The sequence below is a fragment of the Podarcis raffonei genome, chromosome 2 (genome assembly GCF_027172205.1).
Source record: "Podarcis raffonei isolate rPodRaf1 chromosome 2, rPodRaf1.pri, whole genome shotgun sequence".
NCBI classification, from domain to species: Eukaryota; Metazoa; Chordata; class Lepidosauria; order Squamata; family Lacertidae; genus Podarcis; species Podarcis raffonei.
Window position 1 is genome coordinate 14,844,492 of NC_070603.1, and position 20,037 is coordinate 14,864,528.

Below are 20,037 nucleotides of genomic sequence, written 5' to 3' on the forward strand. Positions count from 1 at the left end.
TTGTCCACACCTCCTAAAATGTCTGGAAGCAGCAATGGAGGGAGATATCACAGAGGGAAAGCTGTACAGCAGCTGAGAGTATGAACTGGGACATCTCTGGTTCAAATGCCACCTCAGCCATGATCTCACTTGGTGGTCAAAACACTGCTTCTCGGTCTCCGCTCTCTCCCTTTCACCTGCTGCTTTCCTCCCCTAATCCCTTCTTGAGCCAAGCCTTTATGCCTTGCCACTGTGATCCACGCGACGGTCACCTCCAGACTGGATTATTGTAACTCGATCTACATGGGGCTGCCCTTGAGACTGACCCAGAAACTCCAGCTGGTGCAGAATGCCGCAGCGAGACTCCTTACGGGGTCCTCGCTGCGGGATCACATTCACCCGGTGCTATACCAGCTGTACTGGCTCCCAGTTAAGTACAGGATCAGGTTTAAGGTGCTGGTTTTAACCTTTAAAGCCCTATATGGCCTAGGACCCTCGTACCTACGGGACCGCCTCTCCTGGTATGTCCCACAGAGGAACTTACGGTCTTCAAACAAAAACATCTTGGAGATCCCGGGCCACAGAGAGGTTAGGCTGGCCTCAACCAGAGCCAGGGCTTTTTCGGCTGTGGCTCCGATCTGGTGGAACGCTCTGTCACAAGAGATTAGGGCCCTGCGGGACTTGACATCTTTCCGTAGGGCCTGCAAGACAGAGCTGTTCCACCAGGCCTTTGGCCAGGGCACAGCCTGACTCCCTCCTTTGGCAATCTTCACAGAACTCTAGCCCAATGGTTGCCATCAATTTGATTTGAAGTAATTTTTTAATGAAATGATTTTAGAATGTTGCATTATTTTATTGTTGTTAGCCGCCCTGAGCTCGGCTTCGGCTGGGGAGGGCGGGATATAAATAAAAAATTATTATTATTATTATTATTATTATTATTATTATTATTATTATTATTGCTGGCAAAGCCCACAGAGATGAGATGGGGACCAGATCAGAGCAGGGAGGGAAGTGAAAGAAGGCTGTGACAAAGCACAAAGGAGCCTGAATTGGCCTCTCAATCCTACGCTAGATGAACTGTCTCCAAGGAAGTTAGCAGCGGAACACAGTGGGGGCCTTAAATGGAGAGATGTGAAGGGAATAGATGTTGTTCAATGCCTTCCTATATATATATATGTATATATATATATTTATATGTACACACGCACACACTCATTCATGCATACACCCAGCACCAAGTGGCAAGGACTCCACATGTCCAGTTACACACACACACACATAGAAGCAACTCTGGAGTTTTGCAGGAATTCAAACAGGGAGATCAGGAGGAATCGTTCTCCTACACCTTTCCCCCTAAAGCCGTTTTTTCAAGATTTCTCACCGCAAAAGAAAGTGTTTAAAAATCAGGCAATGACACCATCTCCCCCACCCACCCGCTCTCCCCATTCCATCGTCCCGTTTGTTTGAAAAGAGAGAGAAAGAGAGAGAGACCGGATAACAAACTGTCCCTTCGGATCTGTGTCTCCTAAGGCACCGCTTCCTACTGGCCAGGAGCAATAACAGTCTGTATACTGGGCCAGTGGTTCCTGCCCCCTCTCTCCCCAGAGGAGGGGTGTGTGTGTGTGCTGTGGTTTTGTCACCCTAAGGTCACTGCTTATAGCGCTTGCGTCTTCAGCTCAACGGGTTCCCCAGGAGGCTCTGGCGGGGCGCTGGTCTCAGCTGGCCGGTCACCTTTGAGGACAGACATACGCTCTTTGACCCCGCGCATCCGGGGGAAGAGGATGAAGTCGTAGAGGAAGCCGCCCATCACACCGCCAACAATTGGTCCAACCCAATACACCTAGAAAGTAGAGGAGGATTAACAGAGAAAGGAGGAGCGATGAGAGGCTTATAACACTCCTTGAGCTTCAGTTACTGTTATGTACTGAAGTTCTCACCCTGGGCCAGCAGGGGGATACTGTAGATAGTTCAGGTCCACATATGCAAATAAGGGATTGAGATTGACGTTCAGTGATTGGATAGTTACAGAAAGTTGTTACAGTTACGTTGTACTGGAGCTCTATATAAGCAGGCTGGCTGAACCCTTCAGTTTAGTTCTGTTCTGACCTGTGAATAAACAAGAGCTGTTTGGAGAATCGCTGTGTCGTCTGATATGTTCACCCACAACTTAACACTGGCGACGAGGATGGGATTGATGGACATCAGAGCACAGCCAGATGCGGCCACTCTCTGAGCTGAGCTGAATCACTGAGCTGAAACACGGAGCGAAATCACGGAGCAGAATCAATTCAGAGCTGACCGTTCTGGCTAGAGCACTGTGTTCCATCCATCGCCTCCACATCGGCATCGGAACCATGGCTTCACTCGTGCCTCTACCGCCATTTGCCCCAGCCTCTGAATCATGGGACTCCTACCTTGCTCGGTTTGACTGCTACCTCCAAGCCAACGAGCTGACGGACGTATCACAGGAGCGGAAGCGGGGCCTATTCCTCAGCCTCTGTGGGCCTGAGGTGTTTTGAGACGGCCCGAGCATTGGTTGCACCTGTAGCAGTCCAGGCAGCACCGTGGGACACGATTAAAGAGAAGCTCCGCAACCACTACACACCAAAGCCGTCCAAGATTGCTGCCCGCCATGCATTCTACCACCGGAACCAGTCAGAGGGGGAGTCAATTAACAACTACACCGCCGCTCTCCGACAGGCAGCAATGCACTGCGAGTTCCGAGACTTAGACGATGCCCTGATGAATCGAACCATCTGTGGGGTCCGGGACATCCGTCTGCAACGGTGTCTCCTCGCCAAGCCAGACCTCATGCTGCAGAAAGCCACTGAGGAGGCCGTAGCCGCAGAAGCTGCTGAACTATCTATAGTATCCCCCTGCTGGCCCAGGGTGAGAACTTCAGTACATAACAGTTACGAAGCTGGCAGAGCAAGGTGGTGGAGTTTGGAAGGAATACCACTTCAAATTTCAGAAGGATTGTGGGGGGGGGGGGACAAAACAGTTCCACCTGCTGTGCTAGTTTATTACACAAAGGGAACTTTTACATTGGTTTGTATTCAAAAAGAATGACCTCACAGTCTCTAAAATAGAGAATATTAGCAACCCATATTGTTTCCACAGCAGAGGTGACCATGAGGCAAATGAATAGGCTGCATGTTTTTATAAGAATTTGAAGGTCTTCTATATATAAAATAGATTGTTATATACTGAGTTGAATAGGATCCAAAATGCAGCAGTCTGATTGGTCCTAGAACAATAGGATTCAGAATGCAGCAGTCTGATTGACCCTAGAACAATAGGATCCAGAATGCAGCAGTCTGATTGGTCCACAGGAGCCACCCAATCCAGCTCCAGGTGGAAGTGAATCTGCAACCTGATTGGCCTCCAGGTGAATCCCGGAAGTAGCCAATCACGTAGGGCCCATTGTGTAAATAATGTATATAAAGCAGACATTCTGGGGGAACTTCCGTTCCTCCTCACCACTATGAGCTGAATAAATAAAGAGCATGAAATCCACTCTCGACTCCTAGTTTATTTCAGAGATGTTCATAAATGTACCAAGCAAACACATACAAATGTGTAAGCCACATGTCTGAAGCCCACAGAAAAGTCCTGAAACCATTTTCTCTCTCCCAAAATGACCTCAAATATTTCTCTGCAAGGTTGAAGGAAACGAGAAATCTCCCCAATGTCTCTTTCACAAATCCTGTTTTAAGGGCACATTTAAGATATGAATAGGGTGTGAGCCTGTGACTTGTGACCTGGGTTCAGGAATTGAGTAGTTATCATAACAAAAGAGTGGCCAGGATGCCTGGGTAATCCAATCAGGTAACCTGGCAGACAGGAAGAAACAACACACCCAGATTTCCGCCCCTTCTCTGATGTATTAAGGGGGTGGTTTTTGGCCACACCCCTTCTGTGATGTATGTATGATGTTTCTGGGGGTGGTCTTGGACTCCAGGGCGGGCAATTTAAAATGTCTATATAAGGGCTTGCGCACATGGCTGAGGGTCCCTCCCCCCCCCCGTGTGTGTGTGGGGGGGAGCACCCTGTTTCAACAGCTTTAATTAAATATCAGGCTTACTAGCTGCTTTGCTTCTCAATATTCTCTGGTTGGTCTGTTATTTTCTCCTACCGATAGAGAACCTACAAAAGGACTCTGTATGGCCTCTTGGGTACCCCATAAGAGAAAAGGAGCAGGTTTTTTTCCTCATAACAATGTATATATCATGTCAACTCTCTTAAGAATTATTGCCTGACTCTCTCCTAAGGAAGTGTCTGCACCAATAAGGTAAAGGTAAAGGCACCCCTGCCCGTACGGGCCAGTCTTGACAGACTCTGGGGTTGTGCGCCCATCTCACTTAAGAGGCCAGGGGCCAGCGCTGTCCGGAGACACTTCCGGGTCACGTGGCCAGCGTGACAAAGCTGCATCTGGCGAGCCAGCGCAGCACACGGAAACGCCGTTTACCTTCCCGCCAGTAAGCGGTCCCTATTTATCTACTTGCACCCGGGGGTGCTTTCGAACTGCTAGGTTGGCAGGCGCTGGGACCGAGCAACGGGAGCGCACCCCGCCGCGGGGATTCGAACCGCCGACCTTTCGATCGGCAAGCCCTAGGCGCTGAGGCTTTTACCCACAGCGCCACCCGCGTCCCTTGTCTGCACCAATACTGTTGGCAAATTCCTTTCTCCTCTATTTGTACCTCCTGGTCCTGGGATTATTGCTCTTGGGTCTAATATACATGTGCAAAAAGAAGAATTATTTCAAGTTCTCCAGAAACCTTGAAGGAACAAACATGATGGATACCACCCAATATTACTTTAGGGCTGCACCAGCTATTCCAGGATGTCCTCCTAATTAGTGCATATAACCAGGAAAAATAGCTGGTACAAAGTTGGCACAGACTAAGGGCAGACACTTCAGAGCTTTGTATTATTTTAAGTATTGGCAACTGTGTTTAAAATTATTCATGGGGCACCATAACCTGCTCCCCTATGAAGGTATTGACATGGGAATCTTCTGCTTGGGTTATCTTCATTTTATCTGGGGTGACACAGAGTTCTAGGGTGCTTCCACGTCACCATTGACCCAAATACTCCTTTGAACCAGACACAATAATTGAACCCGTCTCCAATCTGAGCTTTGCATCTGCAGAGATCTACTACTGCTCAGCACTGCCTTTGTGAAGGATGAATTTTCAGGGAGAGGTTTAACAACAACAACAACAACAATAATGATAATAATATAGTTATTTATTCACACCCCGCCCATCTGGCTGGGTAAGAGGGGTGTCTTTAGAATATGTGAAATAAAGCCTTGGAGGAATCTGGCCTGAACAGCCCAGAACTTTCTCTGCAACCCTTAGCTTGATATGTTGTTACACACCTGATTAGGAATAAGCCTGCTTTCTTACCCCCAAACCCTCTCCTTACCCAGTGGTTGGTGAAATTGCGGGTGATGACAGCAGGGGCAAAGGATCGGGCAGGATTCATGCCAGCTCCTGTGAAGTACATCTGCAAGACAGTAAGGTTAGAATGGAGAAACTGTTTCCCCCCTGTATATAAGGCACCCCCATGTCCCTGGACCCCAAGCAGGTCCAATTTCTTTTCTAAAGGCTGACTCTGCACCAAGCTGTCAATTTCAGTGTCTCGTTTTCTTAGTCTTTAAGTCAGTTCTTGCACATCAGTTTCTGGTTGGTTGGTTTTAGTGTCTTCAATGAACTTTGTCCACATTTTAGTGCAAATTTTGCCCAACGCAGACATTTTTGCAAAGCAAGTTTCCTGAATATAATGCCATTTTGTATGTTTTTTTTCCACTAGTGTGTACATTTCAATGCAAACACTACCCCCAGGATATACATATTTGTACACATTACTAGGAAAGAGAACTTCATTGCAAAATTATGAGAACTGCACATTTTGAAGGACGGCTACATTTCAGTTTGCATATTATTTTAGAAAGTGCAGATCATGTGTGTTTGCCTTTAAATGTGAATCGAATTGAATTTATTCCCCATTCCAGCTAAAGGCTTGGTGGGATTTATATATGATCCTGTAGCTTTCTGTCACATCCTCTGCTAAAATGCAGTGATATGGACGGTCGACAAACACCATAATATTTCCAGCAGCTGTGATTCACTCTGAATGTCACAGTATTGCTCTATTTGTACTCCCATATGTGGCCACTCCGAAATTGGGAAATCCTTTTGATCACATGCGAAAAGGCCCCCGGAATCTCGACAGCAAGGGAGCCAACATGATCTGTTGCATTGCAAACTGATGGAAAAGTGAGTTTGTGCTAAAGCATGGGGAGGGCATAGCTGTCAACCGTCCTTTATTTGGCGGGAAACTCCCTTATCCCAGTGCTGTGTCCCACTGCTGTCCCGGATTGATGATGTCCCTTAAATTTCCCGGGTTTCATGCTCGCCCAGCTCGGGAGGGAAGCAGCGGCTCGGGGTCCTCCGCCTCGAGAGAGCGAGCGCACGAGCTGCCGCGTCTCCGTCTCTCCCTTTTCCCCCTCAGGGGCACGTCGTGAGGAGACGGGTGGCAGCGGGCAGGCAGCCCCTCTCTTGCGAGGATTCCACCGCGCTGCCAGGGGAAGCCGGAGGCGGCGGCAGTCTGAGGGAGGAGGAAGAGGAGGGGATGGGATGGGGAGGGACGCAGAAGGGTGGCGCTTCAGCGGCCACTGCGGTGCCGCAACCACCTCATGCCGGGCTTGCAGGCGGTGTCGGCGAGAGTCTCTCCCCCTCCCTCTCGGGTGGGGAAGGGCCAATGGAACTCATAAGCTTAGCAAAATCCCTTATTTTGGCTGCTGATCCCTTATTTTCGAGGCTGCTGGTCTCTTATTTTCAAATCTGTAAGTTGAAAGCTATGGGGGAGGGCAGCACAGCGCTATGTGTCGGGCTGTTCACAGAACCAAGATAGAAGTACGCATGGCTAATATGAAGGTAATCTGGCCCTATCTTACTGTGCAAATAGGCTACATCTGGTACCACACCTGTGCATCTTGCACAGAGTCATTACCCCAAAGAGGTGTCCAAGAGTGAGGGAGAATCCCACAGCCAACGCTACAGATCCCATGCGCCCGTTACGTCTCTCGTCATAGGTGGCGAAGATGCAGAGGACGAACTGTAAGGTCAGGAAGATCTCCACGACTGTAGCTTGGCTTACGTTTACACTGGGGTGTATCTGAAATCAGGGAGACACAAAGGAGGACAGAACCATGAGGAAACGACAGAAGCCCACACCTCATTCCTTCCCCCTACTACTGTTCTGATCATGCAATAAGCTTCATAGCATAATTATTGACATGGCATCCAGAACTTTGCAGTTTACAATACTGAAGGCAACTCTCACGGCATCTTTTCCATGCCTAGTAAATATTTATGGAGCTAATCAAAAGTTAAGGGACGTGGGTGGCGCTGTGGGTTATACCACAGAGCCTGGGGCTTGCCGATCGGAAGGTCGGCAGTTCAAATCCCCGCGACGGGGTGAGCTCCCATTGCTCGGTCCCTGCTCCTGCCAACCTAGCAGCTTGAAAGCACGTCAAAGTGCAAGTAGATAAATATATACCACTCCAGCGGGAAGGTAAACGGCATTTCCGTGTGCTGCTCTGGTTCGCCAGAAATGGCTTAGTCATGCTGGCCACGTGACCCGGAAGCTGTACGCCGGCTCCCTCGGCCAATAAAGCGAGATGAGCGTCACAACCCTAGAGTCGTCCGAGACTGGACCTAATGGTCAGGGGTCCCTTTACCTTTACTAATCAAAAGTTGGATGTAGAGATTTGGGCAAAGCATTTACCAGGTGGCAATGCGGAGGTCTGTCTGTCAGACTTGGTGCCAGTGGTGCAAGGAGTTGACCGAGGCAACAGAAGTGAAGGGAGGCAAGGGAGAAAAGTCGGTTAAAAAAAGCACCAGGAAGCCTTTGTAGGGACCAGGGAATATTACTGACTTGATCTGGTCTACTGATATAAAGACATGCCAGTCTCATTCATAGGTGTGGCTGGTCTCCCTCCAGTTCCCTCTAAGCTGAGTGGTGACAGAATCCTACCCAACAAGTCTCAGGTATATACCATAAGCCCAGCAAAGGTGCAAGTCATGACACTGTCTCTCAGCTTCAGATTCCAATTAGTGTGAGAGTCCGCATAGTTTATGACACTATTTTACTCACTTAAAATTCATTAATGATGATATGCTTTTACTCTTCAAGGGCTATATGAATAATTCTGGGTTAGGTTTAACACCCTAGGCAAATACAGAATAATTCAGCTGGTGGGTACCTCCCAAAAAGGCCATCTAATTTGACCACCAGCCCTCCATACCCTCACAAAAGTAGGACAATATTGCTGCATGCCACCCCAATTGCTGAGTGATGCAAGATTCCAGGGGTTCCAGGCATGTTTACTCAGGGTTCATATTTCCTTTGGGAAATGAGGCACAGAGGAGACTGTGGTGTCTTTATGGTATATGGTTTATTTACACATATATACAACCTGAGCCTATGATGGAGGGGTTCATAGTATTGGCACCCCAAGTGGGTCTTGCTTCTCCCATAGCTGCAGCCGTGGCTTCAGGACAGAAATTAGCCATGGCTTTCCAGCTTGCCGCCTTTACCAGACTGCAACCTTTATCCTCCAGGTCACATCCCAGCCAACTCTAACTTTGGCTTTTGTCTTCTAACTAACTCTGAGTTGAGGGAGGGCCCCTTCCTATTTGCCACCTGGCACTGAGCTTTCCTAATGGCCCATCACCACAGGCAATTTCCTCATCGGGAAACTAGCCTGGCTTAATATTTTAACAATTGCTGAATCCAGAGGTTCAGTGTCTGGCACCCAGAAACTAATAACATGAGGGAGCCTGAAACTCATAGCACAGGGAGTCTGGCACCCACAGGGGAGTCTGGCACCCACAAACTTCTAACAACCCCCCCCCCCCATGTTATGCCTACCGGTGTGGTTGCTCGAGAGCGAACAGGCAAGATCCCCACTGGTCTTTTCAAAGGGTTTATTATTGGTGAAAAAACATTTACAGTGCAGAACGTCTCAATTCCATGTCTTGCTCAGTCACTAGCAGAATCTGAGAGTGGGCGGTCCTTGAACTTTCCCCAGCAGAGTAGTCTCTTGACCCCCAGCCGACGCCTCCCCTCTCTGCGCGGAAGCCTACTGCGCAAAGAGGGCGTGGCTAAAGGGGGACCTGCCTCCCCCCCGCTTTGCTCATGCACGGTGTCTTGGCTCTCTCTTGCATCCTCCGAGCCCTGCATCCCTTCCCCACTAGAGGCGGGGCTTCCCTCCTCCGCTGAGGAAGTGCTGCTTCCCACAATCTTTGGAGGCTCCCTGTAACCCAGCTGACCTTTCACCTCTCGCCTCTGAGCCAATGGCAGTTCCCTGACACCCCACTATAAAACAGCCTATGCAAATTGAGACCACTGTGTGGAAAAAGTAGGGATCAGATAAGAATGCCCCTGGACAAAGAGTGGTAGTATATTGCAGTGGTACCTCGGGTTACATACGCTTCAGGTTACAGACTCCGCTAACCCAGAAATAGTGCTTCAGGTTAAGAACTTTGCTTCAGGATGAGAACAGAAATCGTGCTCTGGCGGTGGAGCAGCAGCAGGAGGCCCCACTAGCTAAAGTGATGCTTCAGGTTAAGAACAGTTTCAGGTTAAGAACGGACCTCCGGAACGAATTAAGTACTTAACCCGAAGTACCACTGTATATATTCCATCTTATTCCAAGAAGTTCAGACTAATCTCCACCCTGTGGGATAGACTAAGAAGAGAGAGAGTGGATATTTCATCAAGAGAGGAATGGCAGCTAAAAATATGCGAGTACTTGGAACTCGCGAAAATTACAGAGTCAATAAGAAATAAATCAACAGACAAAGTTAAAAAAGAATGGGAATGTTTTAACAAGTATTTGATGAAACAAGGTTCCAATATTAAGACTTGGCTGTGTTTTGAATAACTCTGCAAATAGGGAAATGTCTTTTATTCATTCCAAGATGAGGATAAATAATTAAACACGGGGTATAAAACAGGAAAACTTGAACCAAAACCGTAAAGAGGCAGAAGGAAGTCAATAACATAATAAATGGTAAAGGGATTCAATCCAAACTGAAGGTTAGAATATACAATAAATATCAATATAGGTTTGAATTATATTCAACAGTACTTATCAGTAGATAGGTATTCTTATTGTTTAAGGTGTCATTTTGATATAGTTATTTTTTTTCTTTATTTTCTTTTTAATTTTTTTTTCTCCCCCCTTCTTTTTCTTCTTCTCTTCTTTTTATGTGTTTATCGGTTACGTATGTATGATTTTGCTAATAATAAAAAGACAAAGATAAAGACAAAGAAAGAAAAAAGAAGAGGAGAGAGGGTGGCTGCAAGCAAGTGTTATCTCCTGAGCTTTGTGGCTCGAGTGATAATAGGTTCTGGTCCAACCACTGCACCACACTGCCTCCCTTGAAATTAATTTAGCAAGTGTGCCAAGCTATGTGCGGCAGCAAGAATTGGGAACTTTTCCTCCTGTGATCTGTCAGGGAAAAACCAAAGCCATCTGTAGAAACCAGAGCCCAAAACAAGTGGCAGGTGGCAGAGCCAAAAGAGAGAAAACACCCCCCACCCCCCATTTTTCTTTCTCTTTTTACCACCCCACCCCACCCCACCTTGCTGTCTGCTTGGAATTAGGCTAAGGGCAACATAAGCCTAAATACAGTGGTACCTCAGGTTAAGAACTTAATTCGTTCTGGAGGTCCGTTCTTAACCTGAAACTGTTCTGAACCTGAGGCACCACTTTAGCTAATGGGGCCTCCCGCTGCTGCCATGCGATTTCTGTTCTCATCCTGAAGCAAAGTTCTTAACCCAAGCTACTATTTCTGGGTTAGTGGAGTCTGTAACCTGAAGCGTATGTAACCCGAGGTACCACTGTACTTAATTTGTTCCGGAGGTCCGTTCTTAACCTGAAACTGTTCTTAACCTGAGGTACCACTTTAGTTAATGGGGCCTCCTGCTGCCACTGTGCCACCGCCATGCGATTTCTGTTCTCATCCTGAAGCAAAGTTCTTAACCCGAGGTACTATTTCTGGGTTAGTGGAGTCTGTAACCTGAAGCATCTGTAACCTGAAGCATCTGTAACCCGAGGTACCACTGTAGCTCTCTTCAATTATCTCATCATCTTCCATCCTTGAATTATTTGCAGGGGGTGGTGGTAAGGGGGCACTTAATTAAACCCACAAGCCCAATTCCCTGCCCCCTGCCCTAGCTAAGAAGGCTAGGACTGCTTTGAATTATCTGTCAAGCCTGGGTTGGACCTTGGTTTTATTTTTCCATCATGTCCACCAGGGGCATTGTGGGAAATTTAAATGGCAGCTAGAGTTAGGCACTTGGTGCCACTGCCCATACAGGACCATGAAAAATAAAGTGTTTTGCCCCACCCATCGTCCCCTGAGGGGGGTGTTAGTGGTGATCCCTGCCTAGCAGTTGCCCCAGGCTCTAGGTGCTAGCGCTGAATCTGCTATTTCTCCTTCAATACACCCAAAAAGTGTTTGGATAAACATTCTATTTCTTTTAAACAACCAGCAGACTCCCTGGAGAAAAAGGGAATTTAAAATCATGACTGCATCTCCATTGGGAATTTATATCCGACCTTCGTGCAACAAAGCTTGGGGGAAGATAGGTTCAACCTAGTGGAGAAAAAATGCTCTGCAAATGTTAATTTTTTGTTTGTATACACACTCTTACTTTATGGGGTTTTTTTGGTAGATCTTAAATCCCTAGACTCATCTCTTTATGTTTGTTGCTCTAGATGCTTTTGCTTTTTTTGAGTGGACAAAAATTTAAGCTAGCCTATTTTAAGCATAGTTACCAGTTCTTGACGTCTTTAGCTCAGTTATCCCAAACTTCATCCCAGCCCTACCTGAATCAAATGTCTCCGGCTGAAGCTGTGAAGCACCGCATTAAAAAAAAAACCAGAGCCAAAATCCTTTGGACTGGCCTAGAACAGATTGAATTATGGTGCTGGAGGAGACTCTTGAGAGTCCCATGGACTGCAAGAAGATCAAACCTCTCCATTCTGAAGGAAATGAGCCCTGAGTGCTCACTGGAAGGACAGATCCTGAAGCTGAGGCTCCAGTACTTTGGCCACCTCATGAGAAGAGAAGACTCCCTGGAAAAGACCCTGGTGTTGGGAAAGATGGAGGGCGCAAGGAGAAGGGGACGACAGAGGACGAGATGGTTGGACAGTGTTCTCATAGCTACAAACATGAATCTGACCAAACTGCGGGAGGCAGTAGAAGACAGGAGTGCCTGGAGTGCTCTGGTCCATGGGGTCATGAAGAGTCAGACACGACTAAACGACTAAACAACAACAACAAAAGAACAGATTCAGATAATTTCTGAAGGAAGTGTAAATTCTGACAATCCAGACATGTTTCTAGGGAAGCCTAAATCACACCAACTGGCAGAGCAACAAATCTGAACATCTGGCATCAAACCAACATCTCTGAGGTGGAAGAATCTAAATTTAAGAAAGGAGAAGGACTACTTGATACAAAATTGATTTGGAAAATTTAAATTTCAGCTATGGTCATCTGCCAGCTTCTTTGGCAGTTCTGCTGTCAACCCCATAAAGGAAAAGTCATGTAGTTGATTATTACCTAACATATACCACATTCCTCCATTGGCTCCCGAGACAGCGGGATGCCGAAAAAGCAACTAGTAATTCTGGGTTTCCTTTAAACTGTTCTGTTAGGAGAATGAACTGAGCTATCAGATCACATGTGGTTGAGGGAGTTTTGAGAGGAACAACCCACAGCCCATGAAACAATGGGAGGTGTTCATTACGGGCACAGGCTTAAATTTTATGAAAACCTACCGCAGTGCAAATCCTGTTTAACTCAGCGGGACATACTTCTGACTAAGTAAACGTATTTAGGATTGGGCTCTTTGTGAGCTACAATCGACAAGACATCCTCCCTAGAAGCTAAGTTATGCTTGATCTTGAAATAAAGATAGAATCATTATAAAACCAGCAGATTAGTTAGGTGTGGGCTTCAACAGATGACAGGCCTTTTCACGCCTAAGGGATAAGTTGGCTTTTTTTTCTTAAATGCAAACAATTGGCTACAAGATTGCTCTTCTGCATTGTGTCTGGCAGTTAACAAAGTTCACATGCATGGTGCTCATCCAGCTGGCAGAAGCCACAAAGGCGTTTGTTAGCTTGATGCGTGGAAAACCTACGTATAGCCCAAGCCGACACTTATTAAATCCCACTATGCTGTCTTCATTACACAATCATCCTCAAATATTCCTGTCTCGCATTCCTTTGTGATCCTGCTCTCTTCCCTCACAGTACACACACACACACACACACACACACACACACGCACGGCTATGCATTCAGATCATCTTCTGACATCTGGGTGCCACCCAGTTATGAAGCCAAAGTCAAGTTGACAAGCTGTCAATCAAAGATAACAGCTGAGACAAACGTCTCCTGCATCTCCCACAAATGCATGTAGAGTCCGGCTCCAGGCCCTATGCTAGTGGGTTGTATTCTTCCTAGATCTTGGGACTCAAGACTCCTTATGAGATGTTAAGAATCCCTCTCCTCCTTCTAGCACCCCTGGGATTGCCCCTAATAACTCAGAATTAAAACCCCCCCACTATGCAATCCTTCAGTGGAGCTCTCGCATGCAGCAATACGACCTTGTGGATGTTTAGATTATAGGCGTGCCACCCTCCTCAAACACCCTCCGCATGATCCAGTTACCGTGTTGAGTGCCAGGTTACCCCGCAACGCTGCTGGCGTGACTCCATAAAGCACGGCTGCGCCGGCCACTCCTCCCAGCAGCTGGGCAACCATGTAGAAGACGGCGCGGAACAGGGAGAGCTGCGAGCCCAGCAGGAAGGCCATGGTGACGGCTGGGTTGATGTGCGCTCCGCTCACGTGGCCTAGAGACTGCACCATGGTGGCCGCCACCAAGCCGAAAGCCAGGGCCACCAGCAGAACGTTCAGGGGGCCGACCACCCAGCGTAGCGAGGCCCCCAGGCCGAAAAAGACATAGAACATGGTGCCGAAGAACTCGGCAAAGACAGCCCTCCAGAAGGAGGAGGAACGCGCCTCCCACATGGTGAGGCAGGACGGTGGTGGAGGTGCGGTGCGCAGCGGCAGCAGGGCAGTCTCCAAGCTCCTCTCTGCTGCTGCTGCTGCTGAGCTCCACCTAAGCCCACTGCTTTCTACTGCGGCTGTGAGCTTTATAAGGCTCCCTAGCCCAGCCCAGGAGGTGGGAACGGAGTTCAACTGATTGGGGTCTCTTAACTCTTCCCTGCCTGGCCTGGGAAGCTGCGGTGGTGCTTATAAAAAAGGCTCAGGAGTACACAAGGAGACAGCCAGATCCTGCTCCGGCTTTCAGGGCTTTGATCCTCCTCATAGATCAACCCCTTTGTGCATTTACGTTTCCCTCTTTCCACCTTTCAGCTAAGGAGCTTCACGGAAACACTCCTTGCTGGGGGTAGACGGGTCATAACTCCCCAGGATGCTACTGCAGCACAAGGGGCCAATTTGTGGGTGTATTTTTGGTTGCAGACTGGTATAGAAAAAGCATCGGTCCTCCTCTCTGAACTGGGGCGGTTCAAGGAGGGGCTTCCCCAAGTTGCAGGTTTTCCGAGGTGTAACGGACTCGTCTCCAAAGGTCCTCTGTTTGCAAGGCCAAAACTCTTCCCTATGCAAAAGAATGGAGCAGACATGATGTCTTCAGTGCTGCAACAAGCTTTGTGCAGGAGGGAGCAGAGAGGGAAGGACAGCAACGTGATCCCTGAAGGGTAGGCCATCATGGTGAGGTCATTTTTAGGCCTTGTAGCATCCACTCAACAACTGAAAGACAGGCTGGTGTTATACTAGTACGAGAAAGCCTGGCACCCTCTTTCTAAATGCATCGCAATTTTAACGGATTTTTTTTTCCAGATCTCAGCTGCGTACCTTCGGAAACTACTGCTGTCAAATCACATCTGTGTCTTTTTCTGCACATCATGGATATATATGCTCCTGATCTGATGGTGTCAAATTTCCCCATAGGAAAACCCTGGCCTTCAGATCCCCACACCCAGACTGAGTTCTTTTCTTGCCACAACAAGAATCCTGCAACTTTCCGTCACAGAAGAAGAACAAAATTAGATAGCCCTTGGAAGGTAGGTGTGACCTGTATCCACACTGGGGCTGAAATATTTATTCTGTGATTTGTTCGTCACATATTAAAACTGGATTTTTAGCTGATCCTACCTCCGTACTGGCTAATGGCATTGTTACATCGCGTAATCCAATCAAATCTTAGCATTTTTAAATCCCAGGGATTGCAGTGGGTGAGGTAATCATAAACCTCCCATTTGAGTCAATATGGATATAACCAACGCTTAATTTGTCTGAAATGCACCTCCGATTTTGTTCATCTCCAAGCCGTGTGTTTGAAATTCTTCTCCAAGCCGTAATATACCTGGATGCATTGTTTAGACACCAGGAAACCGTTGCCGCTTTAAAGAAGAACATATGGTGATATACCTATTTTTAACTGATTTGAGGCAGCAATCCTATGCTGAAAATGCATCGATAGAGGAGCTACAGGATTCAGCAGAAGCCCTGCAGCATCAGCAGAGTGCAAAAGGTCCCGCCACCACACACACAAAATATATGAGAGGAATGCCCAAGACACACCAGTGAATATTCACTGGCGGAACAGCTAAGACAGGGCGGAGTCATGAGCAGGAAAGGAGTGGCACGGGGAGGAGCACTTTGCTGAATCTAAGCCTAATCTAAACTTGGGTCTCCAGCAGTTTTTGGACTACAATTCCCATCATCCATAACCACTTGTCCTACTGGCTAGGGATGATGGGAGTTGTAGTCCAACATCAGCTGGGAAACCCTGATCTAAGGCAACCTAAAGGTAAAGGGACCCCTGACCATTAGCTCCAGTCGTGACCGACTCTGGGGTTGCGGCGTTCATCTCGCTTTATTGGCCGAGGGAGCCGGCGTACAGCTTCCGGGTCATGTGGCCAGCATGACTAAGCTGCTTCTGGTGAACCAGAGCAGCGCACGGAAACGCTGTTTACCTTCCCACCGGAGGGGTACCTATTTATCTACTTGCACTTTGAAGTGCTTTTAAACTGCTAGGTTGGCAGGAGCAGGGACTGAGCAACGGGAGCTCACCCCATCACAGGGATTTGAACCACTGACCTTCTGATCGGCAAGTCCTAGGATCTGTGGTTTAACCCACAGCGCCACCCGCGTCCAAGGCAACCTAGTGCCTTCCAGATGTAGTCCAAAACTATATGGACAATACCAGGTTGGCTTGATCCTATACCCCTTCGAGCCATGGCTACATCACTGTCAGTGAGAGAGCTTTACACCAGCCCAAGACCTAGATTTCCTCTTGACTTTGGGGGTGAGGTAATCACAGTGGCCACCCCCATGTTAATGGCCATGCAGCCCACGTCGCCATGTCAGAGCATAGGATACAGTGCAGCTCAGCACCTAATCACACACCTCACCACTCCCAGTATATAAACCACACACAGGGAGGCCACAAATTGTATGCAGGATGCCTGGCATGAGGTAATATGCCCCTGGCGTCATGTCATGCACATTTGGGAACATTGGCATGAGGGCACTTTGAACAAAAAGGAAGCACTTTGCATAATACAGCCTGACCTCACAACACAAGTAATAATAATAATAATAATAATAATAATAATAATAATAATAATTTATTTATTTATTTATACCCCGCCCATCTGACTGAGTTTCCCCAGCCGCTCTGGGCGGCTCCCAATCAAATGTTAAAAACAGTACAGCATTAAATATTAAAAACTTCCCCGAACAGGGCTGCCTTCAGATGTCTTTTAAAGATAGGATAGCTGCTTATTTCCTTCACATCTGAAGGGAGGGTGTTCCACAGGGTGGGTGCCACTACCGAGAAGGCCCTCTGTCTGGTTCCCTGTAACCTCACTTCTCGCAATGAGGGAACCGCCAGAAGGCCCTCAGTGCTGAACCTCAGTGTCCAGGCTGAATGATGGGGGTGGAGACGCTCCTTCAGGTATACAGGACCGAGGCCGTTTAGGGCTGTAAAGGTCAGCACCAACACTTTGAATTGTGCTCAGAAACGTACTGGGAGCCAATGCAGATCTCTCAGGACCGGTGTTATGTGGTCCCTGCGGCCACTCCCAGTCACCAGTCCAGCTGCCGCATTCTGGATTAATTGCAGTTTCCGGGTCACCTTCAAAAGTAGCCCCACGTAGAGCACATTGCAGTAGTCCAAGCGGGAGATAACTAGAGCATGCACCACTCTGGCGAGACAAGTAGGAACTTGGGCACACTGCCAACTCTGCACCAGCAGTGGTGTGGAATAGGGGGCACAGGGGTGGTTGCCCTGGACGTAAAATTGTCAGGGGCACAAAATTTCAACACCTGGAGCTGCCTGAATGCAGCTCCGCACTTCCATTGCTGGGCTCCATTCAAATTTTATTTTATTTTACACCCCATCCATCTGGCTGTGTTGCCCCAGCTACTGTTGGCGGCTTTCAGCACACATAAAAACATAATAAAATGTCAAACTCAAAAAGCTTCCCAACACAGGGCTGCCTTCAGATTCCTTCTAAAAGTTGTGTCGTTCTTTATCTCCATGCAGACCAGGAAGTGACCTCTCCAGACAACGGAACGACTCCTTCTATTCTTACATCTGCGGCTGCGATCTCCTGGGTGACACGGATGCTTGAATGCGCATACGTACTCCATCTGTTTCCCTCCCTACCACCCCTCTGCATGGCCTCGGGCGCTGGCAACGCACAATATGCCACTGTGCCTTATAAATTCCTTGGTAGTTCATAGACTCCTTTCATCCTTCCTTCCAGCTGAAGATATATGAGCAATTATACTTCCAATTAAATTAAATCCCAAGTCCTCTTAGCGTTTTTCAGTTCACTTCGTAAATAATAAAGGATGGGGAAGAGTCAGCTCTAAGTTTCTATTGTGAACCTTTACAAATATAATTTGAACTAACCTTCAGAGGAGGATTGCCAAATCATGAATGTAGAGAAGAAAACTTTAGATAAAGAAACCGTAGGCTCCCCTCCCCCCACCTTCTTTTGCACCGAATTAAATCTTATCTCGAGTTTTGCAGTTGGTTTGTTTGACAGTTTGTGATCTCACCTCTTCTAGCACGTGCCTGTACTTTAGTCCAATTAAGCTCTAATTAACAGGAGAACCTCTGCTGCTTAATGGCAGCGTTGGAGAGTTTTTGACAGGCGATGTGCTTTTGCACTCAGCGCCTCTCTGCCCCCCCCCGCATTCCATGCCAGAGCGAGAGCCAGGTACCGAGATGAACTGCAAGTGAAGCTCATTTCCCCCCATCCCTGGAAGGAATTTGCAAGGATAATTACCCTCTTTTTTTTAAATAATATTTATTAAAGTTTCAAAGAAGTTACAAAGATGAAAAAAATAAAAAAATACAAAATACAGAAAAATAAAAACAATTACAAAAACAAATCAGTCTTTCCATGTCTTATCTTTCATTTGCTTGTTTCCCTGACCTCCTCACACCTCCCTTTTTTGTATTCTAGTTCAATAGTTGTTTCAGCAAGTCCTTACCATTTTTGCTTTTATCTTGATATTTTATCTTAATATATTCTAACTTTACATTTTTACCTGTTAACAATCCATTTTTACATACCACTTTATAACATTATTGCTAAAACCACATAACTTCATTCCAGCATCCTTCTAACATTCCTTAATTTTACAGTGTTTCTGTAGATAGTCTTTAAATTTCTTCCAATCTTCTTCTACCGACTCTTCTCCCTGGTCTCGGATTCTGCCAGTCATTTCCGCCAGTTCCATATAGTCTATCAACTTCATGCAAGGATAATTACCCTCAATCATCCTTGTTCTTCCTTTGCCAATGATTTTCTGCTGCTGTGGGGGCTGCCTCCATTAAGGCGGAGCGGAACCGGAAGCCTCAGCCTCACTATAAAGTACACCTGTGCTGTGAGGGCCTCCCTTGCCACACTTTGTCATATGTCATATGTCTGACCCATATTACTCCCCTCACAACAGCAGGAAAGGAGTGCTATCCCTCCCACACAGGAGAGACATCCATCCCCCCCCCATGCTGGTAAGCTCTCGTCCACTTCCAGTAACTGGGGTACCAAACAGAGCATCTCACACAGGTGGAAAAGAGGGGAGGCATGACACTTCCTGCAACATATAACCCCTATTGCCATTTTCCATGCCCCACTTTCTTTACCAAATGTGGAAAACTTGTTTTCTTCTTCTTCTACTCTATCGCTCTAACACTCTTCTTCCTGCATTGCCAGAGATTGGACTAGATGACCCTTGGGGTCCCTTCCAACTCTATGATTCTTGCCTTTCAGATCACACAAGGGAGGTGCTGCATCCAGCATGCAGATAAGCTCTGCTGGCAAAGGTGTCAGGGACTGGGCAGAGGAGGAATGGTGGAGACCACCTCCCCAGCCTGACCCTTCCAGAGAAGAAGACAGTTCAGAATTACAACAGGGGTTTGAGGGAGATCACAGCTCAGAGGCAGACGAGGGGAAATAATGGGAGAGGAGGAAGAAGGAGGAGCACCAGAGGGGGAGGCAGCTGACGGACACAGTGTCTTTAGAAAGCATTCCAGACCCCCCCTCCCAGAACCCGGAGAGCATTGAAAGGAGGAGAGCAGAGAGCTCAGAGGCAGAGGGCACTTCTCAGCACCCGTAGTGATGGTGCATGAACGGAGAGAGGGAGGGGAGAGAGGAAGGGGGTGGAGACTCACTCGTGGCAACGCCATTATTCCAAGAGACTGCATTTCCAAGCCTCTCTCTGTGAATATAGAATAAAAAGCAGTTGGTAAGAACTTTTCCTTGTCTTATCCGTTCATGGCGACCTGCTGTGGCGGTTGGATCCACTGCCGTCTGACAAACGGCTAGGCAGTCTGCACCAAGCATAACTTAAATAGCTTATACCGCCTGAGTCTTTGCCAGAACCACCTGGGGGATGGTTGTTTCTGTTTTTCT

General features: G+C 47.5%; 1 protein-coding gene and 1 long non-coding RNA gene across 2 annotated transcripts; one reads left to right on the forward strand and one right to left on the reverse strand.

Moving 5' to 3' along the window:
* Positions 1–780: 780 nt before the first annotated feature.
* Positions 781–14,206, reverse strand: MIP (major intrinsic protein of lens fiber). The gene is made up of 4 exons (XM_053374987.1): positions 13,748–14,206; positions 7,003–7,167; positions 5,413–5,493; positions 781–1,822 (listed from the first exon to the last, which is right to left on the reverse strand). The coding sequence occupies exons 1-4, from the start codon at positions 14,105–14,107 to the stop codon at positions 1,637–1,639; spliced, it is 792 nt and encodes a 263-aa protein (XP_053230962.1). The 5' UTR covers positions 14,108–14,206; the 3' UTR covers positions 781–1,636.
* Positions 14,207–14,785: 579 nt separating this feature from the next.
* LOC128409580 (uncharacterized) lies at positions 14,786–15,250 on the forward strand. The gene is made up of 2 exons (XR_008329258.1): positions 14,786–14,877; positions 15,053–15,250. It is a non-coding gene; the product is annotated as an uncharacterized LOC128409580 (long non-coding RNA).
* The last annotated feature ends 4,787 nt before the right edge of the window (positions 15,251–20,037 follow it).